Source organism: Zingiber officinale, chromosome 7B, assembly GCF_018446385.1.
Source record: "Zingiber officinale cultivar Zhangliang chromosome 7B, Zo_v1.1, whole genome shotgun sequence".
Classification (NCBI taxonomy): Eukaryota; Viridiplantae; Streptophyta; class Magnoliopsida; order Zingiberales; family Zingiberaceae; genus Zingiber; species Zingiber officinale.
Window position 1 is genome coordinate 11,132,211 of NC_055999.1, and position 27,595 is coordinate 11,159,805.

General features: G+C 36.5%; 1 protein-coding gene across 1 annotated transcript; it reads left to right on the top strand.

Moving 5' to 3' along the window:
• Window positions 1–1,239: 1,239 nt before the first annotated feature.
• On the top strand, window positions 1,240–27,436 carry LOC122005286 (exocyst complex component SEC5B-like). The gene is made up of 21 exons (XM_042560272.1): window positions 1,240–1,861; window positions 3,299–3,444; window positions 14,236–14,333; window positions 17,156–17,350; window positions 17,485–17,612; window positions 17,702–17,860; window positions 18,763–18,867; window positions 19,378–19,452; window positions 19,573–19,710; window positions 20,037–20,210; window positions 20,766–20,921; window positions 21,813–21,939; window positions 22,017–22,227; window positions 22,783–22,898; window positions 22,988–23,231; window positions 24,450–24,543; window positions 24,769–24,846; window positions 24,946–25,002; window positions 25,735–25,884; window positions 25,985–26,194; window positions 26,994–27,436. The coding sequence occupies exons 1-21, from the start codon at window positions 1,412–1,414 to the stop codon at window positions 27,210–27,212; spliced, it is 3,330 nt and encodes a 1,109-aa protein (XP_042416206.1). The 5' UTR covers window positions 1,240–1,411; the 3' UTR covers window positions 27,213–27,436.
• The last annotated feature ends 159 nt before the right edge of the window (window positions 27,437–27,595 follow it).

Consider the following 27,595-nt stretch of genomic DNA (forward strand, 5'->3'; position numbering starts at 1 on the left):
TTAATTCATCTGATGAATTAAAGTTGAATTGCAGTTTAGATGACCTTCCAGGTTAAGCTATGTGAATGAGCTCATCCTTCTGAATTGATACAATTGGTATCTTCAGCCGAGGCCGGATCCTCTAGTCTGCATTTATAGACTAGAGGATGATCTACTTACATATATCAATAGAAATTGATGAATGGAGACCATCAATCTCACCAATATATACACAGGGATATCTTCTGTTCCTCAGCTGGAACCAGCCATATCACTTTTACTCCCATATGTAAATGAGCCTGATTCAGACATCCGCACTGGATTCAGTTGAGCCCGAATAGCCATTTTGTGAAGGTTTTTAATGTTACAATTGCTTTTGAAAAATTTTAGAATGTCCGCATATTTCTGGAATTGTCAAACACGCCTCGGATGTCCAGTCTTTTGTCAGGATACGTACCCCTCTCGCTTACTGCATATTTCTGGAATTCGTCGATAGCATATGCTCTGGGTGCGAGACGAGGGCATAAGCTTTTGCGTCGCCATTTGTGAGTTACCTAAGCAGCGGCCTCTGCAACATGAATCCTCTCGACTAACCAACCAATCCTTCCACTGCAACAAATCAAACTACCGAGGAAATAAATAACAACTAAATAATAATAAGAAATAGTTCTGTTTAACTGTTTGTACACCGATAATGTAGACATATCAATCGATTAAGGAAAGTAAATTGATTGGTCGAATCACGTCAGCTAATTGACTGATTTGTGTGATCAAATCCACCTACTAGATGGATCCGACGATGACAATATATTTTTTATTATCCAGATATTCAAATACTTATAGATCCAATTATTTCTCAAAACGAACCGTCTACTCCTCTAATTCATCTATCCAGTAAATTTGAAAATACAAAATCCACGGTAAAATTTATCCTCATTGTGAATACTTCAGTAGATAGGTTGATAGAGCGGAAGAATGGATGACTGGTGTTGAAAAATAATTCAAAAATACTCAACTATTCATAGTAATTTTACTAATAGACTATGTTTGTCTCAGTTGTATCACAGACAGTAGGAATTACTTCCCTCTAGATACATATGGAGCCAGCCAACATTAGGGGAGTTTCCTGCCGTAATACATTCACTGTTGGATTTTTCCTGCAGTGATAGTAGATCAGCACAACGTTAGGTGAAATTAAGCTAATTGACACCGCACTCACTTTTATCACACGGTGGGTGAAGACCGCTCAACCAATAGGCTCGTCTGCCCACGCTTTGCTGACCGCGGAGCAAAGTGCGAGCGACAAAAGGGCGGAGTCTCCGACCTCCTCGTTTTCCTTTCTTCTGCCCTCTCGTTCCAAATCCATTACCAGATCTGAATACGAAGGAAGCAGCACAGGAGGAGAATCGAAGCTAGTCGAAGAAGATAACGAATGGCGAGCGACAGCGATCTCGACGAGGACGAGCTCCTCCAGATGGCGCTCAAGGAGCAGGCGGAGAGGGATGTCAACTACAAGAGGCCGTCGGCCAAAAATTCTAAGCCCGTCGTCAACCTCATCCGGCCTCCGCCTCCGCCGCCTTTCATGGATCAGAGCCAGCCTCAGGGGAACCCTAATTCGAATTCCAATCCCCGTGGCAAGCAGTCCCGGCCGCAACAGCAGCAGCAGCAGCAGAGGCGGAATCCTAGTCGTGGAGGGGATGACGACGACGGATCGGAGGTCGAGATGCTGAGCATCTCCTCTGGAGATGAGGACTCGTCTAAAGACCGTGTTCCACCGCAGAGGGGGCGTGGCGGCAACGATCGCCGAGCGCCCAGGGATGATGGCGATACCGGGCAGGACGACGATGAGCCCAGAAGCTGGAAAAGGGTAGATGAGGCTGAGGTATTCTTGATGGGATGATAGTCCTTTTCCCCCTTTACAGTTGATCTCAAAATTCTTAAGTCGTGAAACTGAATGGGTAAAATTGAGATAATGTTTATGTTCACCTCTAGCGAGTTTTTTTTTTTAAAAAAAAATATTTTAAAGATTTTGATTTGGCCATTTGATTTTGCAGCAATGTTCGTTTAATAAAGTTTCCAGTTATTCTAGAGCTCGTTTTGCTTAAATTTAAAACGCAACCTGTATCTGCAATTCTTTCTAGTATCCGTAGGTCTTTCTTTAGTCTAACCAATTTTGTCCGCTTCATATGATTGTGTGGCATTGACTTGCTGGATATATCGGTGACACGGTCCCTGAAGATATTTCTGATCGATATAACCTTAAAATATGCTGTAACTTTTTTTTTTCTTCCAAAAAACATGATTTGTGTTTGGAGGATATTCAATTTTGATTCAATTTTTGGTTTGAAGTTTGTTGATTAGACTTTAGTCTTATATAAATATACCAAACTTTCAAGCTTTTATGATCCTACAAATGTTATAGTCGGATTGAAAATCAAATCAATAAAAATGTTATTTCAACTATCAAACCCTTCAAAATGGGCATTCAAAATGTTTGTTTTTTGTTAAAAAAAAAACAAACTGTGCCTATGTCTGAAAATATGGAATCAATTGGAAGGTTGTTATGCTTTATACAAAGTTTTGGCATGTGATATACCTTTGGTGTTGGCACTGAGCATGCTAATTTATCAAGGCATCATAAGAATGCAAATATTTGTTAAACAAGGTTAGTTTCTTTTTGTTGAGAGGGTTGAGCTCATGTTAATGCACTAAAGTTAGTCTTTTATATGTTTAAAAAATGAACTCTGAATATATCAGAAGGGCATAGGTTACTAGACTGATCCTGTGAAAAAAGAGAATTTTAAATTCTAGTATTGTTGTAATGGAGTAAATAGCTGTAACTTTGAAAGATGAATTATGTATGGGTCTGGTATATGCCTATTTGATTTTGTTTTATATAGTTATTGTGACTGACTTGGCATGTTTTGGGTTGGCTGGTATGATCATAATATTTGGTTGTGTATGCCATGATTTCTTGAATATCCTGCAACTTCCCAGAAAATTCAAATATGCTCCAAGTATGTAAGAGACATGGAATCAGGTTACAATGGTCTGGGTTGATGAAGTGCCCATGAGGTTGTCAAATACACTTTTCAATGAAATTACTTTTGTGATTCTAACTGGTTCTTTTCTCAAATCTAATCACTTATTTCTCATCTTTAATGTTTAATGCTTCTATTCTGCAATATGATTGAAATTGTTATGTTGGCAACTAGTTTAATATGCTTCTGCATACATTCAGCATGGCGTCTTGTTTCTCTGAAAATAAAATTTTTAACTGAGATAAAAGTAAACTTACAACCAGTTTCTTTTTCTTTAGCTTTCTCGTAGAGTTCGAGAGATGCGTGAAACAAGGGCTGCACCAAGTGCACAAGAACAAAAACCAAATGCAATTGCTCGCAAGGGGCTTGCACACTTGCAATCTTTACCTCGGGGTGTGGAAGTTTTGGATCCACTTGGGCTTGGGTAACTACATTGTTTTACATGGTTAACTTTTATATTCGTCATATAACTTGGAGGCTATGCTGCTGCATTTTTTAAGACTCTTATATATATATATTATTGCCAAACCATTCCTAGTAGCAATAAGTTGTTCAATTTTAAAATATTAAGGATTTCCATGCAGATATAAGATAGAGACGGAGGCGAAGAGTCAGATTGGATAGAATTAAGGACTCATTCCTATTGCACAAAACAAATATCAAAGATCAACATCAAGTATTGGAGATTTTCAAAAGTATAGTAGTGAGGAGTCATGGTCTGGAGTCATATATTGGATACCAAATAGTTAAAAACAATGACTAGATCATTGTCTTAGATCATACTTTCATGCTTGGGTGTTTCTTTGTGCCAACTCACTTTTACAATCTTTGGCAAAGTGTTATGTATTCTAATGTCGTGAACTTTAACTCCTAGTTATTCTTTTTTAATGTTGGGAATGTTCAAGATTGTGTGATCCATAATACATTTCAAAATTCGGAAACCAACTATTTGTTATCCGGTAGGCTTGCGACTATAATATTGTAATATACAACAAAGTTTAAAATATCAACTTGAGTTTTGGGCATGCTAGGTGTTGATGTTAGTGGGTGTGCTTAATGTTAGAAAAGTGATGCAGGCCCAACCCATGAGGAAGCCCAATCAAGCCTTCAAACTTCAAATGGTCATAACTTTTGACTCGGGACTCAGAATTAGGTTGTCTGTTGCCACACGCGCAAAATTTAAAAACCTACGTTTGTTATCGGTGAAACCGTAACCGCTAAATTTTTAGTCCCAAATTCCACCGTTTAAACTCTTTTCGGGCCCTTTTTGCTATTTTTAGTATTTTTTTTTTTTGGTATTTAGGGTAATTTTTGTATGCTTGGTATTTTTAGAGAAGATTTATCTTGATTCGTGTCTTGATTTAAGTTATGATCGTTAAATTAATTACTTTCCTTTTCAGGTAAAAATCTATTTCCTTTCTTTACAAAATTGACATTAAGATCTGTCAATTGTAATTTCTTTCCTTATTTAGGTCTTAAGTTGTGGTCTATTTAAAAGTCATGTTTAGATGTAGAGGAACCAACCCTTTAATTTTAATAAAAGTTTCCTTTTAGAAGGTTTTCTTCTTGTCTTCTCCTCAATTTTTCTTTTTTCGTTAGCTCCCAGGATAATCGCTTTTCTGCCCAGCGCCAGTTGGTGTCAGAGCATGAGAAGGTCATCGCCAAAACCAATGGCGGGTCGTCGTAGTTACGGTCGCCATAATGGGCAGGCTTTGAGGGAGGAAGCTGAGCCCCGTGGTCGTAACATCCAAGATATAATGACGATTGAGGATTTACGAAGGCAAGTTGCCGATTTAACCTTATGGCGACGTGAGATCTCGAAGATCGTGAGATTTCAGATCGTGGATTTGAGTCTTCTTTCGAGAACCCATATCACCGGCGGGTCTCTCCTCAGGAATGTCATGGATGAGAGGAGTTGCTAGATACTTCGGATTTCGGGATCTGCTCGAATTTTCTGGTTTGTTGCAGAGGACTTCATTGACTGGATCAACGAAGTAGAGCGGATCTTCGACTACAAGCGAGTTCTAGATCAAATGAAGGTGAAGTTAATTGTCATTAGACTCAAGGGTGAGCATCAACATGGTGGGAACAGATGTGGCGCTCTCGAGACAAACAAGGTAAATCCCAAATATCTAACTGGGAAGATATGAAGGAAAACATGAAGGAACACTTCCTTCCCTTCGCTTACATCCAAACTTTATTCCAGCGACTTCACTTATTAAGACAGGGCACGAGATCAGTCGACAAATTTGTAGAAGAATTTTTCCAGTTGATGGCCCGAAACGACCTATCCGAGACGGAGGAGTAGAAGGTGACATGTTACTTAGGGAGTCTGCACTTGGTCTTGCAAGATGCCCTTAGTCTTCATTCATTCTTGACGGTATCAGAGGCTTTTCAACATGTTGAAAAGCAACAAAATCAAAAACTAGTGGGGAGAAGCGACCAAAACAGTCGGCCAACTCACCCTCAAAATTCTCGCCCTTCACAGCAGTAGCCATCGCAGCAATCACCACAAGTCTACTCTAAACCCCCTATCAGATATTATCAATGTGGTGAATAAGGACATATGGCGTATCAATGTAGGAAGCCCTCTTCTACTGATTTGAAGGGAAAAAATTTATTGATTGAGGAAGATGTGATAGAAGATACAATAGCAATGGATGATCCGATGTATGAAGCATCTGACGAAATGATTTATGGCGATGGTCATGAGATTCTGGTCATTTGTAAATGTCTGCTGACTCCCAAGGGTGATTCAGGGGACGATTGGTTGAAAATCAATATTTTTCATACTACCTGCACCATCGTGGATAAAGTCTGCAAGATGATTATTGACAGCGATAGTTGTGAGAACGTAATTGTCCAGAAATTACAACTGAAGACGTATTGTCATCTTAAACCCTACAATTTATCTTGGCTGAATAAAGAAAGTGAGGTAACAATAGACTGGTGATGCCTCGTTTTCTTTTCAATTGACAAATATTTTGATAGTGCTTGGTGTGATGTGGTGGTCATCGACGTATGTTATGTATTGTTGGGGCGACCTTGGCAGTATGATCGCAGTGTTGTTCATGGTGGGCGGAAGAATACCTATACACTTAATGTCAAGGGAAACAAAATTGTGTTGGCGCCACGGCAGGGAAAAATTGCTCCAATTCCGATAGCTAAAAATACTAATCTGCTTTCTATATCTAGATTTTTAGATGAAGTGGAGCGTGGAGTTGTATATGCTTTGCTACCGTGCCAAAGCATTGCTCCTACCATGGACGCGGAGTTATCATCCTAGCGGATTTTGATGAGTTGATGCCAGAGGATCTTTCTTCTAAACTACCGTCTATGCGAGATATCCAACATCAGATTGACCTTGTCTCGGGGTTGAGTTCGCCTAATTAGCTAGTTTATTGGCTTAACCCTAAGGAAGCAAAAGAATTGCATCATCAGGTGGAGTTGCTGGAAAAGGGACATATTCGAGAGAGTATGAGCCCCTATGCAATTTCTGCCCTACTAGTATCGAAGAAGGATGGCTCGTGGCATGTGTGTTGACAGCAGAGCCATCAATAAGATTACAGTGAAGGTTTCCAATTTCCCGTTTGGACAACATGTTGGTTCAGCTATCCGGTTCTAAGCTCTTCTAAAAAATTGACTGTAAAAGCGGATACCACTAAATCAGAATAAGACCAGGTGATGAATGGAAGACGATATTCAAGACGCAATATGGACTATATGAGTGGATGGTCATGCCTTTTGGACTGTCTAATGCACCCAACACCTTTATGAGATTTATGCATAAGGTATTGCGGTCCTTTATGGGAAAATTTGTGGTGGTATACTTTGACGACATCCTTGTTTACAATTCGACATGGGCGTCACACTTCCATCATCTCCATATTGTCTTCAAAAAGCTAAAAATAGAGTGCTTATTTGTAAACAAGAAGTACTCTTTCTTTACTACATCAGTAACTTTCCTCAGCTTTATTGTGTCTACTGATGATGTACATGCAAACCAAACAAAGATAGATGCAGTCATGGAGTGATCTCAACTGAGGACCATGCACGATGTCAGACGCTTCCATGGCTTAGCTTCTTTCTACCGTCGGTTCATCAGAAATTTTAGCACTCCGATTGCTCTTATCATCGAGTGTCTTAAGGGAAAGGATTTCAAGTGGTCTGAAAAAGCAGAGACTAGCTTTGAACTGGTCAAACAAAGGATGACCAAAGCACCAGTTCTAACCCTTCATGATTTTGACAGATTATTCGAGGTCAACTGTGATGCATCCGACATAGGTATTGGGGGGGGGGGTTCTCAGTCTGGGCGACCAGTTGCTCTCTTCAGCGAGAAACTCTCTGGGTTTAAGAAAAATTATTCTACTTACAACTTGGAGTTCTATACCATTGTGCAGTCCTGAAGCATTTTTGGCACTACCTAGTATAGAAGGAATTCACCCTATTTTCTAATCATGAAATAGTAAAGTACATAAATAGTCAACACAAGTTGAGTAGGCGGTATGCCAAGTGGGTGGCTTACTTGCAAGAGTTCATCTTTACACTAAGGCACCAAGATGGAAGTTTGAATCGTGCCACAGATGCCCTGAGTCGGTGTTCTTCATTACTCACCACCATAAGTATTAACATCGCAAGCTTTCCAGATATGTATGCAGCTGACCCATCATTCAGAAGGATATTTCAAGAGGTACATGATGATTACTGGCATAATTTTCTTTGGCATAATGGTTATTGGTTTCGTGGGTTGTAGCTGCATTCCAGACTGCTTTCTAAGGCAACAGATTATGAGTGAGCTTCATAACGAGGGGCACTTCGGATGTGATAAGATATTGACCCTCATCTCTGCCAATTTCTATTGACCCAAGTTAACCAGCGATGTGGCTCACTTTGTTGATTGATGTTCTGTATGCCAGCGGTCTAAGGGGTTCTAACAAATACGGGCTTGTACACTCCCCTACTCGTTCTTAAAGCTCCTTAGGTTCGATGTCAGCATGGATTTCGTATTGGGATTACCTAGGGGTATAAATGAACCAAGCCGTTCATGCGCTATTCGAAGCTCGATTCAATAAAAGCTCGTTTGAGCTCGTTTAACGAGGCTCGTTAAGATAAACAAACCAAGCTCAAGCATCATAATATTCGGTTCGTTAGCTCGTGAACATGTTCATTAAGCTCATGAATCAACTTTTAAATAAAAAATAATAGTTTTGATATTGAATTTATAGATTTTACACTCTACTTATAAAACGTATAAATAAATGTATTAAATTTATTTATTAGAATAAAATTGTAAATTTTAATATGAATATTATAATTTTTCTAAATATGTAATTTAGTTTTTAATGAATATTTAAATTTATAATTTATATTTATTAAGCTTGTTTAAGCTCGATAAAAGCTCGTGAGCCATGAATATATTCATTAAAGAAAGCTCGAGCTCGGCTCGATTATAAACGAGTCAAACTCAAATATTCAAGAGTTCGGCTCGGCTCGGCTTAATTACAACGAGCCTCAGATTCAGTTCTTGTTGTCATTGACAGATTCTCAAAGATGACGTATTTTGTGGCTTGTAGGAAGATTATGGATGCTACTCGAATTACCCATTTAAGGAGATCATGCGTTTACATAGCATTCCTCGATCCATAATTTCATATCGAGATACCAAATTCATCAGTACTTCTGGAAGAGCTTATGGGGGAAATTGGGCACACAGTTAAATTTTAGAAGTGCTTACCACCTTCAGACAGATGGACAAACTGAGGTGGTGAATTGAAGTCTGGGCAATCTTTTAAGATGCCTCACTGTTGGTTGCTACTCGGAATACCGTCCTAGTTTCCCTCTACAAAAATTTGTACAAGCATAGAACTATTCTAGCTACCCTTGTGCTCTACTGAAGTTAAATTTGGATTGTAAACGATACTTAACATTATTAATCCAAATTGTCCTTCAGAAGTTAAACTTGGATTGGAAACGATACTTAACATTTTTACTCCAAGTTTAACCGATGTGATCTTCCTAAGTTAATCCATATTACAGAAGTTATCAAATATCTATTTCAAAGATCGACTTCCAGGTTAAACATGGCGAGGCACTAGGCCTTCTTAGGTATGAGATCATCCACCACTTCCTAGCTACCTTGTGCTCTACTGAAGTTAAATTTGGATTGCAAACGATGCTTAACATTATTAATTCAAATTGTTCTTTAGAAGTTAAACTTGGATTGAAAACGATACTTAATATTTTTACTCCAAGTTTAACCGATGTGATCTTCCTAAGTTAAATCATATTACAGAAGTTATCAAATATCTATTTCAAAGATCGGCTTCCAGGTTAAACATGGCGAGGCACTAGGCCTTCTTAGGTATGAGATCATCCACCACTTCCTAGACAAAGCCTTATAAAGAAATCGGGTATTTAACTTCTTGCAATAAACTAGGTTTAACTATAGAGACCTCAATAGAAACACATTATCAAAACATGAAATCGAAAAATAAAATCGATAACAAAAACGATAATTTAAAATCGATAACCTCTTGTGTTTGATTTTTCAAGATCTATACAAAAGATGAACTAGTTATGATGCGGAAACTAATAACTAGTTATACCTCTTGTAGCTGATAGACCTCTTGATCTTCTGTTGTATTTCCCTCCTTCTCTTGGGCGTCGTGTGGGCGACGATCTTTCAAGATGAAATTCACTCAAGCTTCTTCCAAGGCTTCCAAGATCCGGCCACCAACTATCCTCCAAGGGATGCTAGACGAGAGAGCTTCCTTCTCTTCTTCTCCTTCAAGCAATCGGCCACCAAGAGATCTCCACACAAGATGTCGCTAGCCACCAAGAGAGAAAACAAAAGGAGAAGAGAGAAGGACAAGGGCCGACCACCAAGGATTGGAAGAGAGGAATATAAAATGTGTTATCTCATGAGGCACCCCTCCATCTCTTTTATAATCCTTAGTTTTGGCAAAAAAGGAAAGTTTTAAACATAATTAAAACTTCCTTATATTCCTTGCCAATGACTAAAAAGGAAAGTTTTAAAACAAAAAATTAAAACTTCCTTTTATACTTGTCATGGCCGGCCACCTACTTGTGCTCCAAAAAAGGAAAGTTTTAAACATAAAATTAAAACTTTCTTATTTGTTTTTGGTAAGAATTTTTTTTTTTAAAAAATTCTCTTTTAAATCCCTTGTTGGTTATAAAAGGAAAATTTTATAAATTAAAATCTCTCTTTTAAAACATGTGAATGGTTATAAAAAAAGGAAAGTTTTATCAAAAATTAAAATCTTCCTTTTAACTACAAATAAGGAAAGATATCAAATATTTCTCTTAATCCTTTGTAGAAAGCTATAAAAGGAAAGATTTTAAAATTAAAAAACTCTCTTTTAAAACCATGATTTCCACAAAAGGAAAGATTTTAAAAATTAAAACACTCTTTTATTTTAATGTGGTTGGCCACCTTGCTTGGGCTCCAAGCTTGGCCGGCCATAAACTTGGCTCCATCTTTTGGCTTGGCCGGCCCTAGCTTGGGCACCAAGCTTGGTTTGGCTGGCCACAATGAGATGGGTAAGAAGCTTGACTCTAAGTGGATATAAGGCTTTATAAATAAGAGGCTATAACAGAACCGAGAGGAGGAATTGGTTTTGGTCTCCCGATGAGCTTGAGCTTCCCGTATTCGCCCCGAACACCCAACTCAAGTTCATCAATAATAACTTATACCACTAAAGAGTTATTATTGCACTACCGCACCAATCTCATATTATAATATGAGCTCCTTCTTATCATGAGTGTGTTAGTCTCCTTATGTTTAAGATATTAAATGTCCACTAATTAAATGAGTTATTGACAACTCACTTAATTAATATCTAGCTCCAAGAGTAGTACCACTCAATCTCATTGTCATGTCGGACTAAGTCCATCTGTAGGGTTTACATGACAATCCTTATGAGCTCCTCAAGGGGACATCATCAACTTAGATTACTAGGACACAACTTCATTCTATAATCAACAACACATCATATAAATAATATCATTTCTCAACTTATCGGGTTTATTGATTTAACGAACTGAATCGCACCCTTTGATAAATTAAAGAAATAAATATTAAGTATACATGCTTGTTATTATATCATGATTAAGAGTACGCACTTCCATAATAATAGAGGTTTTATTCTTTTATATAGTCAGTATAAAAAGAAACTACCTCAAATGGTCATGCTCAATACACTCATAGTGTACTAGTGTAATTTTATAATCAAGATAAACTAATACTAAATTACACTACAACCACTCCAATGGTTTGTCCCATTTCATCTTGGTTGTGAGCTACTATTTATAATTTATAAGGAATTGATAACATGAACTTCTGTGTGTCTCCTCACACCATGTTATCTACAATATAAATTAAATGACAACTACACTTAACATAAATGTAGATATTTGACCAATGTGATTCTTATTTCAAAATAAATGTTTATGCAAAAGCTAAACTTTTAGTATACACTCTAACACTCACAGGAACTAAACCAAAGTAGTAGGACTTGGCATTACCTTAAGCAGAGTTTGCCTACAACAGATCGAGAAACAGGACCACGAGATTAAGTACTTTTGAGATTGTCTATGGTCGGAATCCATCAGGAGTTCTAGACTTAGACCCTATTCCACATGTAGGATGAATTAATCCTAAAGCAGATGAGATGACAGAGCATCTTCGGGTATTCATAAGCAGGTGAAACTGACAATTATGGAAAGTAATGCCAAGTATAAGGCTCGGGTTGATAGTCATCGTTGATAGGTACTTTTTAAGATTGGAGATTTTGTCTGGGTTGTATTGACTCGTGATCGTTTTCCTGTTGGAGAGTATAATAAGTTAAGGGATCGAAAGATCAGACCTTGCGAGATCTGTAGAAGATTAACGATAATGCCTATAGGTTGCGCCTTTCTAGTCATTCGAAGACTTCTGATGTCTTCAATGTGAAGCATATAACTCCTTATTCGACGGTTGATGATGAAGCTAATATGAACTCGAGGGCGAGTTCTTTTCAAGCCGGGGAGACTGATGCTGCTCTAACCCATGATGAAGCCCAATTTGAGCCTTCAAACTTCAAATAGTTATAACTTTTGACTCGGGACTTGGGATTAAGCTCTGTCTGTCGTCACGTGTGCAAAATTTAAAAAACTACGTTTGTCAGTGAAATCGTAACCACCAAATTTTAGCCCCAAATTCCACTGTTTAAACCCTTTTCAAGGCATTTTTGCTATTTTTGATTATTTTTATTTTTTGGGTATTTAGGGTAATTTTCGTATTCATGGTGTTTTTTAGAGAGGATTTGTCTTGATCCACGTCTTGATTTGAGTTAAGATCGTTAAGTTAATTACTTTTCTTTTCAGGTAAAATCTATTTTCTTTCTTTACAAGATTAGAATTAAGATCTGTCAATTGTAATTTCTTTCTTTATTTAGGTCTTAGGTTATGGTCTATATAAGAGTCCTGTTTAGATGAAGAGGAGCCAACCCTCTAATTTTAATAAAAATTTCCTTTTAGAAGGTTTTTCTTCTTATCTTCTCCTCAATTTTCCTTTTCTCGTTAGTCTATAGGATAATCACTATCCTGCCCAACGCCAAAAAGGAAAAGGGGAAATTGAAGATTTGTGGTGTTGAATGTAGAAGCTTTGCTTCATAGACAAACCATGTGTCAATGTAGACTTGCAAATAGATGAAAAAAATGTTAGTTTAGGACTAGCAACGACCCGCAAGGACCGCCACCAAGTAAATAACTTACAAATAGATGAATTGTAGCAAAAGGTGATTATGCTTATCCCAGACGCTCCTCACAGTCCATTCTCAAGTTATGTAAAGGGAGAGAAATCACGGGGTCAGTTTATAGTCGATCACTAAGTGGCTAGGGGTGGGAGGATTTTTTTTCCTTCGAGGGCATACGCCTGCCGAGAATTGATCCCTTGTCCCATTGTAGCATATCTACCACTCTTTAGCCAATTGGGCACCCCCGGGGACAACTTGCATACAGATGAAGCACCTTCAATAGCTGGTTCACTTTGCTTGTGATGTTCCAAAATACCTTGTGACTTCAATGGAAGCTTTGCTGACCTATGAAACACCTTGCCACCTTATTTGAACCTTTGCATACCTCTAAAACACCTCTCGATCTCGTGAAATACCTTGTGACCTGTGCTAAAGTTTTGTTCCATTATATGTGGTGCGCTGATCTTGGAACACCTCACATTGTCATCGACTTTCGTTCCAAACACCTCGCCTCACAGAAGTTCTATTGACCTTGTGGACATTTCATCGACCTTTGAGGAAGACTTTGGTTACATCAGATGCCATATTCCAATTGTCTTGGCTGGTCAAAACAAAAAGTTATGTGGCACAAAATGAGATTTTAATCCATGATGTATACCATGGTTGGAATCTTGTAACATTTTTGATGAAAAGGTTGAAAAGAATTATTTTGATAAATTATTGAAACTTAATATTACTCGGCATTGAGACAATGCCTCTCATTCCATTGTATCAATCATGTCAACAAGTATCTTTTTATGTCAACACTTGATACCTTTTGGCATGCTAAAATTGATATATTGTTGTTATTGTTTTATAGTTTATCTCCATATAACATAATATAAAAAATGTAGCATTTCAAATGGAAAACAAATATTGAACTTAACTATATATAGTTGTATGTTCCTTTTCTTCTTCATCTCTTTCCTCTTTCCACCTCCAATTTACCACCCACACCATATATTTGGAATGTTGGCATGATATCAAAACAATATTGTTCTAATTCAAGACCAAAACACTAGTACAACTTGAGATCTCAAACCTTAATATACACACTCTAAAGAATCCACTGAAAAGCTACATCACTGTTGTTCTTGATTTTGTATAGTTTTCCCATTGGGCTTTCGTATCACTGTAGTATTTTCTTCTTTGCCTCAACATCTTAATATTCTGTTCTATTAGGGTAATTGACAACAAATCATAGAGGAACCCCAGTTGTTTTTTATGTGATAGGTTTGTGGCCCTAATGTTGTATAGACATGAGGGAAATATACACACACTAGTGAATCCACACAAAAACAAGCAGAATAATTCTAACTACAGCAGTATTGTTTTTGCTTTTGTACAGTGTTTCCACTGGGCATTTGTGTTGCCAGTATATTTCTTCTTTGCCTTACCAGTTTAATATTTGGTTCAATCAGGGTAATTGACAATAAGTCATTGAAGCTCATTACTGATGCTTCAGTAAGTTCTCCACTTTCAAGAGAAAGGTCTGAATCCCTGGATCCTAGTATACGAGGTATGCCCTTGTTTTGAGTAATCTTATAAAAAGAGAGGATCTACATATGGTCTTATTTTGAATCTTTTGGATAACTGTAATTCTGCTTAGTTTGTTGTGTGTTTCTTTTAAATATCTTGTAATGCCTTGTGATGCCTCTTAACAAATTTCTTTTCTTTCATGTGCTTTTATAATTCTTGTTTTTTGCCTGAACAAATATCTAATTTATTTCTGAATATCCAATCTTTTATGTACAACGATATAGAAAATTCAAGTTTGTCATAAAGGCAATAGTTCTCTTAGCCTTTCCCATTTACTTTTACAGTAGGATTGAGGTGCAATTTGCTAAGTTTTGTCAGCAGTGAAGGAAATGTTTATATAAATAATTTGACAACTTTTTATATAGTACTCATTGATTTATAGTTTTTTTCTCTAAACCTTGAACAAATTTGTGTATGAGTAGCTATTATTGACCCACTGGCTTGAATCTTTGCATACCCTTCATTGACAGTTTTCCTCCACCTCAAATCATTAAATAGAAAACAAACCGAGGCAACAATCCTTTTAGTTTTTCCACATTTTTTGTGAGTCATACTTTTGCAGTTGGAAGGCATTGCAAACCTGCCATGTTCAGGAAGTATTGAAGGAAGCATTTATCTAAATAAATATATAACATCTTATCCATGAAGTATAATGCATCTTCCATTTTTGCAAATCTTCTGACTCTATACAAGGTTTTGTTAGGTAATTTTTCCTATATAAAATCAATCTCAAGAGTCAAGATCCTCACCATTACCAAAATACTAATTCTTCCTCACTTTCACATCTGTACTTGGTGCATCCTTGCTGAATGTAATTTCATCAGGGCCAATAATCAACCTCCTTAGCACCAGTTGAAGCAATGGTGATAAATCCACATCTGTCTGCTGGTTCAGTTACTAGTTCTGTTAGAGATTGCTACAACGCATCCAACATTATGATACTCTTCCTCCTATAACTTGAATCCCTGCCACGAGCCATTTGACAAAGTTATAAATTGGGCCTTGACTAACAATTTAAGATTTTGGGATAAGCACTCACTGAATCAAATAGAAAACCTGACTAGAAATACTTAAAAAATTATATCATTTAGTTTACATGCTTTGGGGCTAGTCCATCCGTGAAAGTGTTAAGAATAAAAATGCTAATGTTCATTAGTTTAGTTACTCCAAAGTCCAAATGATAGGCTAGGGTGGGGGTAGTCCACTATGTTTTTTCTACATACAAGGGACTGTTTTAAGAATATTAAGTATATAATTGAATTTTTCCTAACCGCTTAAGCTTTCTGGATTAGTTGCCATTCATTCAAATTGAAACCAAGTAACAATGTTAGGACTGCCCTGGTGAGCTGATCTAAAAATTGAGTTGATCTTTGGCAGGAGGATATAAAGAGAGTAAGGGGGTAAATCTCAGATTGGTTAACCATTCATGTGATGGGACTGTGCTAGTGAGGGGGTTATCCACTTTCAGCCCATTGCTCCTTCTATACTGTTTGCTTCTTTCTGTGACTCAAATGTAGCTATGACGATAAGATTGATTGTGTATCTTCCTTTGATCATTTTTTTTAATGATCATTCTCCAAAAGTTTGCTTATTCTTGAGGAATATCTATTGTCAGATGCAGTCACTGGGCTACATCTGTCCTCTTTGAGTTCTGTTTTGAGATTTGTTCAGTTATTTAATAAATTATTTGGACCCTCAGTTATTGTAGCAAAGGTGATTTTGCTCACCCAATGCACCCCTCACAACCGGTTCCAACCGGTCCCAGGTTATGTGAAGGGAGGCAAATTTCGGGATTAGCTTATAGCCGACCTCCAAGCTAGCTACAGGGTGGGAGGGTTTTTTTTCTCCGAGGGCATGCGCCCGCCGGGAATTGATCCATTGCGCCATTGTAGCAAATCTGTCACCCTCTAACCAACTTGGTATCCTGTGGGGACTCTAGACCCTCAGTTATTGCTTGATTGAAGTTAGCAACTAGGAGCTCGACCTTGATGAATGTATGGTTTAGTTAAAAACCATGAAATAAGTTTCAAAAATTCTTACTTGGGACAATTCTTCAATACTAAGCACAAAACAATGCAATTTTCTATTTGATACTCTAATATGTTTATTGGAGAATGCTAATCATTACTTGGGAAAAAATGTAAATTCATGTTTCACATTGATAAGAAAGTTACCTTACAATTTCTCTAAATGAAATGATTTTTCCACCAACTTCTTCTGAAGCTGACTTTGATGTGGCAAGACACCATTCACTTCTTTCTCACAACTTACTATAGTTCTATGAGTCTCAACGTGACAATACTTATTTGTCTTTGATTGTCTTTTCAGTTACCGTGGAGCATTATTGACTCCACTCTTGTTGTAGCCTCCAAGTCTCCTTGTCGTTCTCCTATGCGCCCATTGACTCTAACTCTCTTCTTTACATTCTCACTTTTGTCTTGGAATCAAATATTCATCTTTTACCATCTCTGTTCTTACTGGCGGATTGATTTTTATTTCCGATGGTTTGGGTTGGGCTTAATTTCTGATGAATTTTCTTTTTTTCTTTTCCTTAGAATCATATAGCATGAATTCATATCAAATTGTTGTAAGTCACAATTCTTTAATATTTTTGGTTCTTATATATCATATCAATCTTGTATATCCAATCATTTCATGCGGATGATAGGAATGTGGATTATCATGATTCTAGGTTCTGACAACTATGAGCCTGATTGAATCGCTAGTGGTAGTTGATAATTTGATTTTGCACACTTGATTACTATAATTTGACATGATTCCTTTAGTTTTTTCTTTTTGCAGATAAAGTAACGTACTCTTCTCCAAACTTTGACCCCAAGATCTTTTTGTCACGGGTTCACCAAGATACAAGTGCAGCTGATTTAGAAGCTGGGGCCCTTACATTAAAAGCTGATCTCAAAGGCAGAACTCAAGAAAAGAAACAATTGGTGAAAGAAAACTTCGATTGCTTTATCTCTTGCAAGACTACAATTGATGGTATTTTACAATACCATTCATTCATCACAATTTTGATGCAGTTAGTTTCTCATGCATAAAATTTTCATAAGAAAAAGTTCTTTCCTATCATTGGATAGTTAAGATTATCTTGAGAAGTTAACTGTGCCAAGCAGATATCCAGTCTAAGCTGAGGCAGATAGAGGAGGATCCAGAAGGTGCAGGTACTGCTCGATTGTATGAATCCACCCAAAATATCAGTCAAGTTGCAAACCGTGCATTTCAACCTTTATTTGAGAGGCAGGTAAACAACTGAGATTCAAGAATGGAAAGGTTGGTATTGTTTTTTTTTCCTGCTTGAGAAGGACTCCTTACTTATGTGATTATAAATAGGTGCAAGCAGAGAAAATTAGATCAGTTCAAGGAATGCTTCAGAGGTTCCGGACTCTTTTTAATCTGCCAAGTTCAATTCGTGGGAGCATTGCCAAGGGCGAATATGATCTAGCAGTTAGAGAGTATAGGAAAGCGAAGTCAATCGTCCTTCCTTCTCATGTATGTTATTTTCTTTCTTAAATTTCTTGAAATGGCTTTCTAAATGAACCACACATCTTTGGGAGATGTTTGGTATGTTTCTCATTAGTATCTCATACCCATTTGGATTTAGTAACTAACTCGAGGAATGAATCTTCATTTTGTTGGGCATCTGCCTTCTTCATAACTGGAAAAATTATATCATCTTACAATGGTTGAATATACTCTGATCTTTCCACGAGGAATACCATAATTCATTCTCATCTCTCTTGGCATTATGTTCTGCTTTGGAGATTACTGGAGTAACGATTTTCATTTAGCTATATATACAGGCAATTTAGGTGGTGTGATTCATAAGTAGTGTCATATAGAAGCACTTGTAATAGGTTTACTGTGTCTGCTGATTCTTGAGGCAACATTAATTATACTGAAAGAACTTTCACTTGCATATCTCATTCTTCTCCAAGGGCTATAAAAGTTCATGGATTTGTTCTGGTGCTTTATTGAAAATGGTAAAACTACTGTTGATAGGATCCCTTCACTTATGCTTGGAAACTCTGTACTATTTCATGGTTGGCAATAGTCTGAGGCACAAACCTCCACTCATGTTAAGTTGTTTCTTCTTGAGGTGCCTCAGAAATACTAACCTACTCATTGCTAACATTTCAAATATCTTGTAAAATGATTTATTATTATTTATATGTTGATATATTGAAAAGGCAGATTAACATCGTATTAATGAGAAGATAAATGTTGTCCTCCATGTTTGGAATTTTAGAATTGTAAGCTTTATGGGCATTTGTGGGAAATCTTATGGCTTTCACCTCATTGTTCTTGAGGAACATAGTTCATCATTCTTAGCTGAAATGGATAGTGAAATTGTCACTTTGTAGTTCTCAATTGGTTTGTGGCCTCATTTGTAGGTTGGTATACTGAAACGTGTACTTGAGGAAGTAGAAAAGGTAATGCAAGAATTTAGAATGATGCTTTACAAATCAATGGAAGATCCAGAGCTTGACTTAGCTGATGTAAGTTTGCTCCTTCCACCCTTTTACTTTTAGAAGACATGAAATAAATTTTGAGGAGGAAAAAGCAAATTCAGTTCCTGTCTGTTGTATTGTGTCTTGTATAGATTTAATGGTTGTGGAGTAATATAATGTTGCTTTTGAAAATAAGTAATCTAATCATGGTTCCTAATGTGGAAGCAAAGTAACTCAAATTGAAGCAAATACATTTCTTACATGTGTGTTCCCATCTTGTCTTCCTCCTAAACTTAGTTGTAGTATTAGCTTATGAACTGTACTGTTTCCTCTTTTGATCTCTGTGCAAGAGATTGCTAGCATATGGCACTATTTTAGATGTTAGAAAAAGCGGCTGGTAATGTTATATATATATGCACACACGATTATGTTCCACTTTACTGTGATTCTAATATTTGAGAATGAAACGTCTGGTTACATGTATTTAGTACCTTTTCTATTTTAATTAACTGTTTTCCATTGCATCTTACCTTTGGTTACTTCATGTGCTTCTTCTAGCTTGAGAACATTGTAAGGCTGCTTTTGGAATTGGAGCCCAGTTCAGATCCTGTCTGGCGATATCTTAGCATTCAGGTCTGTCTCTTATGCAAGGACACTAACCTGAAAATGATTCAGCACCATTCTCTTTCTTTGTTAATTGTTGGTTTAAATTATGACAAGGCTTGTGATTGTGATTTTCCCCCATTTTTCTAGAATCGGAGGATTAAAAATTTGCTTGAAAAGTGCACTTCAAATCATGAGGCTCAAATGGAAATCTTGCATAAGAAGATTCGAGAGAGATTCAAGTCTGATGCAAGATGGAGGCAACTTCAAGAAGATTCAAGTAAATTGGTATGCATAGGATTAGCATCCCCAAATCAGAAGGATATTTTTCTACTTTTAGGATGGGTGCTAGAAAAATAAATACTTGGATGGCATGTTTGTTAACTTCCTAAATTGTTTTCTACTTATAATCCCAATTAGTGGTTGTTTGACAAGTTTGATTGATAATAGGATGGTCATAATCCAAAAATTCTTTGTTCTATGATGTGAGCACATAATCTTTGTATCATCTCAAACTCAATTTTAGAACGTGCACATTCTCTATTTATCTGTTTTTCTCCTTAGTTGTGAGTTAGATTTTGACTTATTTTACTGGAATGATTTATTTTTTGTAGCTAGACTCAGAGGTGTCCTTGGATGACTCTTCTGAACTAGAGTCACATCTACTCGGGGAAGAAATGGATACTTTGAGAGGAAGATATATCCATATGTTAAACAGTGTTCTAATCCATCATATACCATCATTTTGGAGATTATCCATATCTGTTTTCAGTGGAAAATTTGCTAAGGTATTTTAGTATATCATTCATTGTAAATTATGTAAAATCATATTTTTGTGCCTTGAATGCCTAGTAGTGCTTTAACCTTTGAAATATGAAATGCAAGGTTATTCCTCCCTTGCAAACTAAGGTATTTCTGGGGTTGCTATTCATATATCCTTCAATGTGTTTCAAGAATCAGATGATAAGATGCTTACTTTTTAACCCTTTTCTGAGTACATTTTGTCGAGTATCTGAGATTTTTCCTTCCAAAAGTCTTCTTTTACTTCTACTGTACTCTTTTTTTTTTTAAATAATAATAAAAGAAGAAAAAGTCTGCCTCTTTCACAAAAGCTGCTGATTCCAAATAGATGGGACAAACATGGCTGCTGCTGCTAATTTCACTCAACAAAAATGCAAAACTCTCTGAACTTGTTAATCCTTATGCCATAATTGATGAGGCAATGTATGTCAGAACAATATATGAGAAGACATTTTATTGAATTTTAGACAGCATGAAGATTATCTAATTTCAAGAAATACTTTGTTTCATGGATGATTTTGAGCTATTGGTTACTTTTCCAGGTAACCACTGGTGGCGGGGCTCTTGATACAGATACAAACTCTAAACCTCCCTCTAGTAAGAATGATGAGAAAGCTGGTGATATTAAGTATTCAACTCATGCTCTTGAGGAGGTTACAGTTATGATTCATTGCACTATAGCTGCATTCGAAGCAAAGGTATGATTAAAGACTTTCACATCCTTATTTGCATCCCTAACTTCTCATTAATGATTAAGGTTGATGCCTCTTCCTCCCCTTAATGACTTTTGTAAGTGTGAAGTTTTCAGAGTCTCAGGCCAAGGCTAATAGAATGATTGATAGTGTGATTGTTGATGCTCATGCTTTGTTCCTTGGAATAGGGATGCAGTATCCTTGTCCATAAATTGATTTTTTTTCATGGGTGAAATGTACACCTTAATGTTGTTTTTTGAGCATTAGATTATGATTTACAATGTCTAGTCTGATACAACACTAGAACTAGTGTTGGAATTTTGATTAACCAGCACCATAAGATTGACTAAAACTAGAGATAGGAAGCAAACTTTTAGTGTTTGATATGTACATTAGTAATAATGGTGATTGAAGAAAACAAGCTTTACTGTTTGACATGTATTCTAGGAAAGGAAGTCTATTCATTGTTTGGTGATATAATGGAAATTTAGGAACATGAACAACATGATCTCATAATAGAGTGTGAATTGGATGTGTTCCATGTGCAAGAATATTGCACCCCAGATTTTCTGTACAGGATACTATTTGACTTATGGTTTTCCACATATACTAAGCCTAGGGATATTGAGGCTTTTATCTGAATTCTCTTGTCAACCATTGGAATTCTAGTTGAGTATTTAAGGATGCAATAGAGTTAATATTCTTGAATTTTGTTATAGGAATTGTGCTCGAGTATTTAAGGGATTCCTTATGTGAAGCAAAGATATACAATGCTGGTGCACGAATTTGATTTCTGTTCCAAGATATTTATTGATGCCGCACCTGACCTAATATCATTTAATCTGCTCAATATATGATCTATGTTTAAGATGATTCATGTTGGGATTTATATTGAAGGTCCAAAGCACATTCCGAGATTTTGATGAATCAAACATTTTGCGGCCTTTCATGAGTGATGCTATAAAGGAGATTGCTAAAACATGTCAGGCATTAGAAGGAAAAGAATCTGCCCCACCAGCTGCTGGTATTCAATTATTTTTTATTTAAATTACTGTGCTAGCTTAAAAGACGGGTAATATTACATTCTCTGGTTCTTTACAGTTAAAGCATTGCATGGCCTCTACTTTGACATTACAAAGATTTACATCTTGAGGCTCTGCACCTGGATGAGGGCGACTACCAAGGAGATTTCTCCAGATGAAATGTGGAATCCTTTAACTACTCTAGAGCGTAATAGATCTCCTTATGCAATTTCTTGCTTGCCCCTTGCCTTTCGAGCAACAATCATATCAGCTATGGACCGTATCAGCAAGTAAGTTGTTTATCTTGAGTGAGAGGAAGTCTCATCGTTTTCCTTTTGTTAAATGATGCTTCATTAATAACTGATTATGTATTGGCATCTCAACTAATCTTCATAATTGATTGTTGCTTGTTTATGATATATGTATATCTGTTGTATTACATATCTAATCAACATTGTTGATGTAGTAAATTTTGATATTTATATAGCAATGGTTAATCAAAATAAAGTGAATGCGGTAAAGTTGATCTTGTGTATTTTGGGTAGTATTGGAACTAAAACATGAAATGATCATGAAACAATTGAAATTACTGATTAGGGCAAATTTTTTTAGTTGGAATGCAACAAGGCAGCTTGTCACTTACCTGACCATGGCTCAAGACATTGTAATTCCCTCAGACTATATACCTTGCATTTGCAGTAGCTTCGTACACTGAGACTGGCCGTTTTCTGTCTTTGACCATCAAAGTGAAGAGCTAAATATGTTTGTGCAGAAATAAATAATCTGAAATACAAATTGTTTCTTATGATTTTTCCTTAGAAGTTTTTATTTTATTTTTCTGTTAGTTTGATTGAGAGCCTGAGAAATGAAACAATTAAGTATCACCACGTCTCTGAACATATTCAAGAAATTCAAGAATCAGTAAGACTTGCATTTCTGAACTCTTTCTTGGATTTTGCAGGTATGTCCCATCATTATTGTAACATAAATGTGATAGTTTGTTTTCTATTTATGATCATAATTTTATTTGCCATCGTGCAAGTGGTTCAGGTTATCTGGAGCGAATTGGTAGTGAACTTTCTCAACGGAGAACAAATAAAGAGAATAGCGCTCTTCAAAATGGGTATCTGCACAATATTGAGAACGAATTGTCTACTTCATATGGTGGTTGTGCTGCTGCTACTTCTGATTTCCACCAGAAGCTACTTATAGTTTTAAGTAACATCGGACACTGCAGAGATGAGCTTTCCCATATTCTGTATAATAAGTACAAGCATGTGTGGCTACAGCACAGGTATGATAGTAACTCACGAAGTATTCTTCAAAATTTAATTTACTTTATTCTTGGAAGTTATTTTGTCGCCATTTTTATGGGGAAAAATTCTTTAGTCACTTTAGCTTGACATTGTTCTTAAATGGAAGTGAGTCATGCCTTGATTGGGTATTTCAAATGATGGAAGGAGAACACTTTTTTTTCCATCCCTTGTTTGTGGAACAAGTCTGGCAGAGGGAGTGCACAGACAAACAAGATCTGTTGAGGGCTCTTTTGTTGAGGGGGAAAAAGGTATATATATAGGAGAGTAATTTCGACAAACCAAGGGCACTAATGTCTTTCACTCTCTGCTTCCATTGCTTGAATTTTGCTTCCACCCAACTTTGGGTGGAAGTTTTATGCCAATTCTGTGCAACTTTGGGTGGAAGCTTTTTGCCCAATTTTGGTTTCTGTAATAAAGCCCTCCTGTTCCTGCCACATTTTCGTCCTTGGTAAACAATGGAAACAAAAGCAGTTCCTGTCTCGTTTCTGGACATAGGAAATCTATCGCCCTAAGTAAATAGACACGTAGTTCGGATGATAATGCATATTCACATCAAGGTTGAAATGTGTGTGTACGTGTGTGTTAAATCTCAAGTTAATGGATAAGTTTTTAAATCTATCCTGGAAACTCATGTTCAATAAATAAAGCCTGAACTTGCAAGATTATCTGAGCCAGTCAGATTTTTTAATTTACTAATGACATTCCTCCAATTAAACATTTCTTATCCATGTTTTTGTTTGCTTTGTTAGCATATGCTACATATTCAATTTTGCTTGTCCACTGTCAATCTTCCTGCTGTATCAATGTCGTGTAGCCAGCTAACTCAATAGAAAATACACACATTAAGTGTTCCATCTCTCCTGCCAAGTTCTGGTTTCTCCCTCCTGTTCAAAGATCACCTCAATTTGAAAAAGATTTCAGCAAAATGTATTTTAGAAATACAGGACAGCCCGGTGCACGAAACTTCCACAAGTGCGGGGTCCCGAGGGAGGGTCAGACTACATTGGGTCTATTGTATGCAGTCTTACCTTGCATTTTGCAAGAGGCCGTATCCGCGACTCAAACCTGTGACCTCGAATGGAGTCATAAAGTTTATGTAGTTGACCATAGATAGTTAGAACTAGCAAAGCTACTTGATATTAATGTGCTTCCTATAACTTAATTTCATTTTGTGTCTCATTCTATCATAACTCCAGGGATGATGATGAACAAAATGCTGACATGCGAGACCTAGTGACATCATTTTCTGCACTTGAGGAGAAAGTACTTGGACAATATACATGTGCTAAGGTGCTGAATTTTCTTTCTTTTTTCAAACGAAAATAAAGATCTTGTTAGAAATCTGTTTTCTCTCATTATTTTTATTTCCTGTGAAATGGTAATAGACATGATTTGCTGAATGGTCATGCACAATTATTTAACAAGGAAATATTACCGTTTGAAAATGACCAAATAAAAATCAAACAGTCTGAAATGCAGCTGGAAGTTAATTTAATATTTGTTGCCATCAAACAGTCAGATTTAATCAGGGATGCTGCTCAGATCTATCTTTTTGGTTCTGGCATTCAATGGGGAGGTGCACCTACTGTCAAGGTAAAAAGTTAGATTGAACTACTCATTAACTAAACATTCCAACTAGTGATTCACTTTCACCCTCAAGGAAAATATCTTAATGGTTGCATTCTGTGGCAGGGTATCCGAGATGCAACAAATGATCTGCTGCACATCCTTGTGGGAGTACATGCAGAGGTTCAACAATGCTTTTGTTACACTCTTGTTTAAAAACTCCTCTGCTTATTCTTTCTCTATCTTTGTGAAACTCGGAAGAAATTTTGTTTAATATTCATTATATCATCCTTTGGTCAATAATAATGGTACAATTCTAGAATAAAATGACAAGGAAACAAGAGGCAAGATGCACACAATTCAAGAACATTGGAAGAGTTTTTTAATTTCCTTCTCGTATCCTTCATGTCTATATGTCAACATTTGAATCTCATGATGGTTCCTTTTTTTGTTTGTGTTGTGCAAACACACTTCCCGATTTGGTTTCCTTTATTTTTTCTGGAGCCAAATACCAACAGAGTTGGATGTTTATTTGAGTTTTTTTTCTTTTTTTTTCCAGCTTTAATTCCATCTAACTACTATTGAAACAATAATAGGAAATTTGAATTATTTTCAGCATGTTATTCGAGTCATTTCTGATGGCACTATATTTTAGAAGCTGCAAATAGCAACTTTTCAACTGTGTTTGTCAATACTAAGTATAATTGATAAAATTCATGTTAAAGGTTTCACAAAACTCCATTGCTGAATGATTTTAAAAGACAATATCTTAATCTTGTCATTTGGCTGCCGTCTTGTTTAATCTTGTGTACAGTCGGAGTAGTTATACCTTTAAATCCTGGGGTATCTGGAATAGTACTTAGTCTAGTTTCTTTAAACATGCATAAGCTAAATGGAAGTTTTATGTGTATGTAGGTCTCCAATGGTGCAAAACCTTTGTTGGAGAAGATACTAGGCATATTAGTGGAAGGTTTGATTGACACTTTTATTAGCCTTTTTAATGAAAATAAAAATAAAGATTTGAAAGTGTTGGATACAAATGGTTTCTGTCAGCTATTGATTGAGGTACTCGTAACTGAATTCATTTTGAATAAAATATTCTTTTGAAAATTTATAGTTGAATTATGAAATTTCTCTCTAAAGAGTTGTCTTAAATCTCTTGCAGCTTGAGTATTTTGAAACTGTTTTGAGTGCTTATTTCTCTCCCCAAGCTCATGAAGCTTTGAAGAACTTGCAAGGATTGCTTTTGGATAAAGCTTGTGAGAGTGTGTCTGAGCCTTCCGAAAATCCAGGGCACCAGCGTAGATCAACTCGCGGGAGTGAAGATGCCATGGCTGATGACAGACAGTCCAATATTTCTCCAGATGACTTACTTGTATGTTCTTTTTTCACTTCTCAATTTGAATAATGACAATAATTTTCATTGTGCACAATTCTTGGACAACAAATTTTGGTGTTATAATCTTTCTGCAGAAAGTCATTGTAAGGCTTCGTGTCACTTGCTGCTGCTTTTGCTTATATTGTGGCATCTTTAACTAAAGTTCACAATGAATCTGTGGCTGGACTTGATTGAGATAACTCGAAAATCTGATCCTCACTTGCTTTTCTATGGAACTTTAAATCTTCATAAAGTATGGCATATTGTAAAAACATTAATCTACCTTTAGAAACATACAATCTCTGGCAGAAGACATGACAGTTGAAGCCGGAGTTCATAATAACCATGTTTTTACTGAATTTTAGGTTATGCATTTGCACATCATATTCCTTATAAATTTGCTTTGATTAAATGGTCTACAGTTGACCCATTTCATGGAGATCTAAGCTATTGCTTTTTTATGTGCATGTTTATTCTAATATATACTCCTTGAACCAGTATTTTACTTGGCAAATGTCCTTATCAGTCTCCTATAGTAAATGCTCATTTGTCTTTCCTTTTCTTTTCTAATTAATAGTACGCCAACCAGTTTTTTAGTGTTTTTAAACTTTTGTCTTAAATATTTGCCTAGTTCAAACTCATCCGTGTATTTTTTTATTGGTTTCTCGATGAGTGAGATATTTTATTTACTTTCAAGTGATAATTTCTTCATCTTCATTGTTGATATGTAATTTTATTGAGTGCACCAAATGGAATCTAAGTGATTAAAGGTTTTGGTGTCGTTTCTTTTTTCCAGGCATTGGCCCAGCAATTTAGTTCGGAGCTACTAGAAGGGGAACTGGAAAGGACTCGTTTGAATATAGTATGCTTTATGGAGGCCTCTCTTCATCCAACAAGTCACCAAGGGCCCCAAAAATCTGCTTTTTCTTCACTCCAAGGACCTGTTGGTTCTCCAAATCACAGGAGGCAGCAGAATGTAGGCTCTCCGGCATACTCTCGGCAAAGACGCAAATAAGGGTTGGCAGGAAAGCCAGCATTTATTAGTGCTTCTCATTTTTGTTCTCTCCCCTTTTCTTCTTTCCGTTCCCTTGTATGGTTGAATTGTAGGTTATGTTATTTTGTATAGTTGGTGAATACTTGGGCTATTCTTTGGGTGTTTTGTATTCTTGAGTTGGAAACAACCATAGCTTTTTTACTTGTAAAATGGTGGACCATTAATACATTATGTCGTTCGCTTTCTGTTGGGACTAGATTTCCTCCATTGATTTACAAAAATGATCAGGCTGAGTAACTTAGATGAGTGATAACATAGCAGGATATAATGTTGGGAATTACCCAGGATGGGTTTCATGAGCAATATATATATCTAAGATAACCTCGTGATTTACACTTCAATCC

Coding starts and splice junctions, on each gene's coding strand:
- LOC122005286 (XM_042560272.1), top strand. CDS start 1,412: ATGGCGAGCGACAGCGATCTCGACGAGGACGAGCTCCTCCAGATGGCG. Junction 14,334..17,155: donor CCTGGATCCTAGTATACGAG/GTATGCCCTTGT, acceptor TTCTTTTTGCAG/ATAAAGTAACGTACTCTTCT. Junction 22,899..22,987: donor CTCTTTCTTGGATTTTGCAG/GTATGTCCCATC, acceptor CAAGTGGTTCAG/GTTATCTGGAGCGAATTGGT.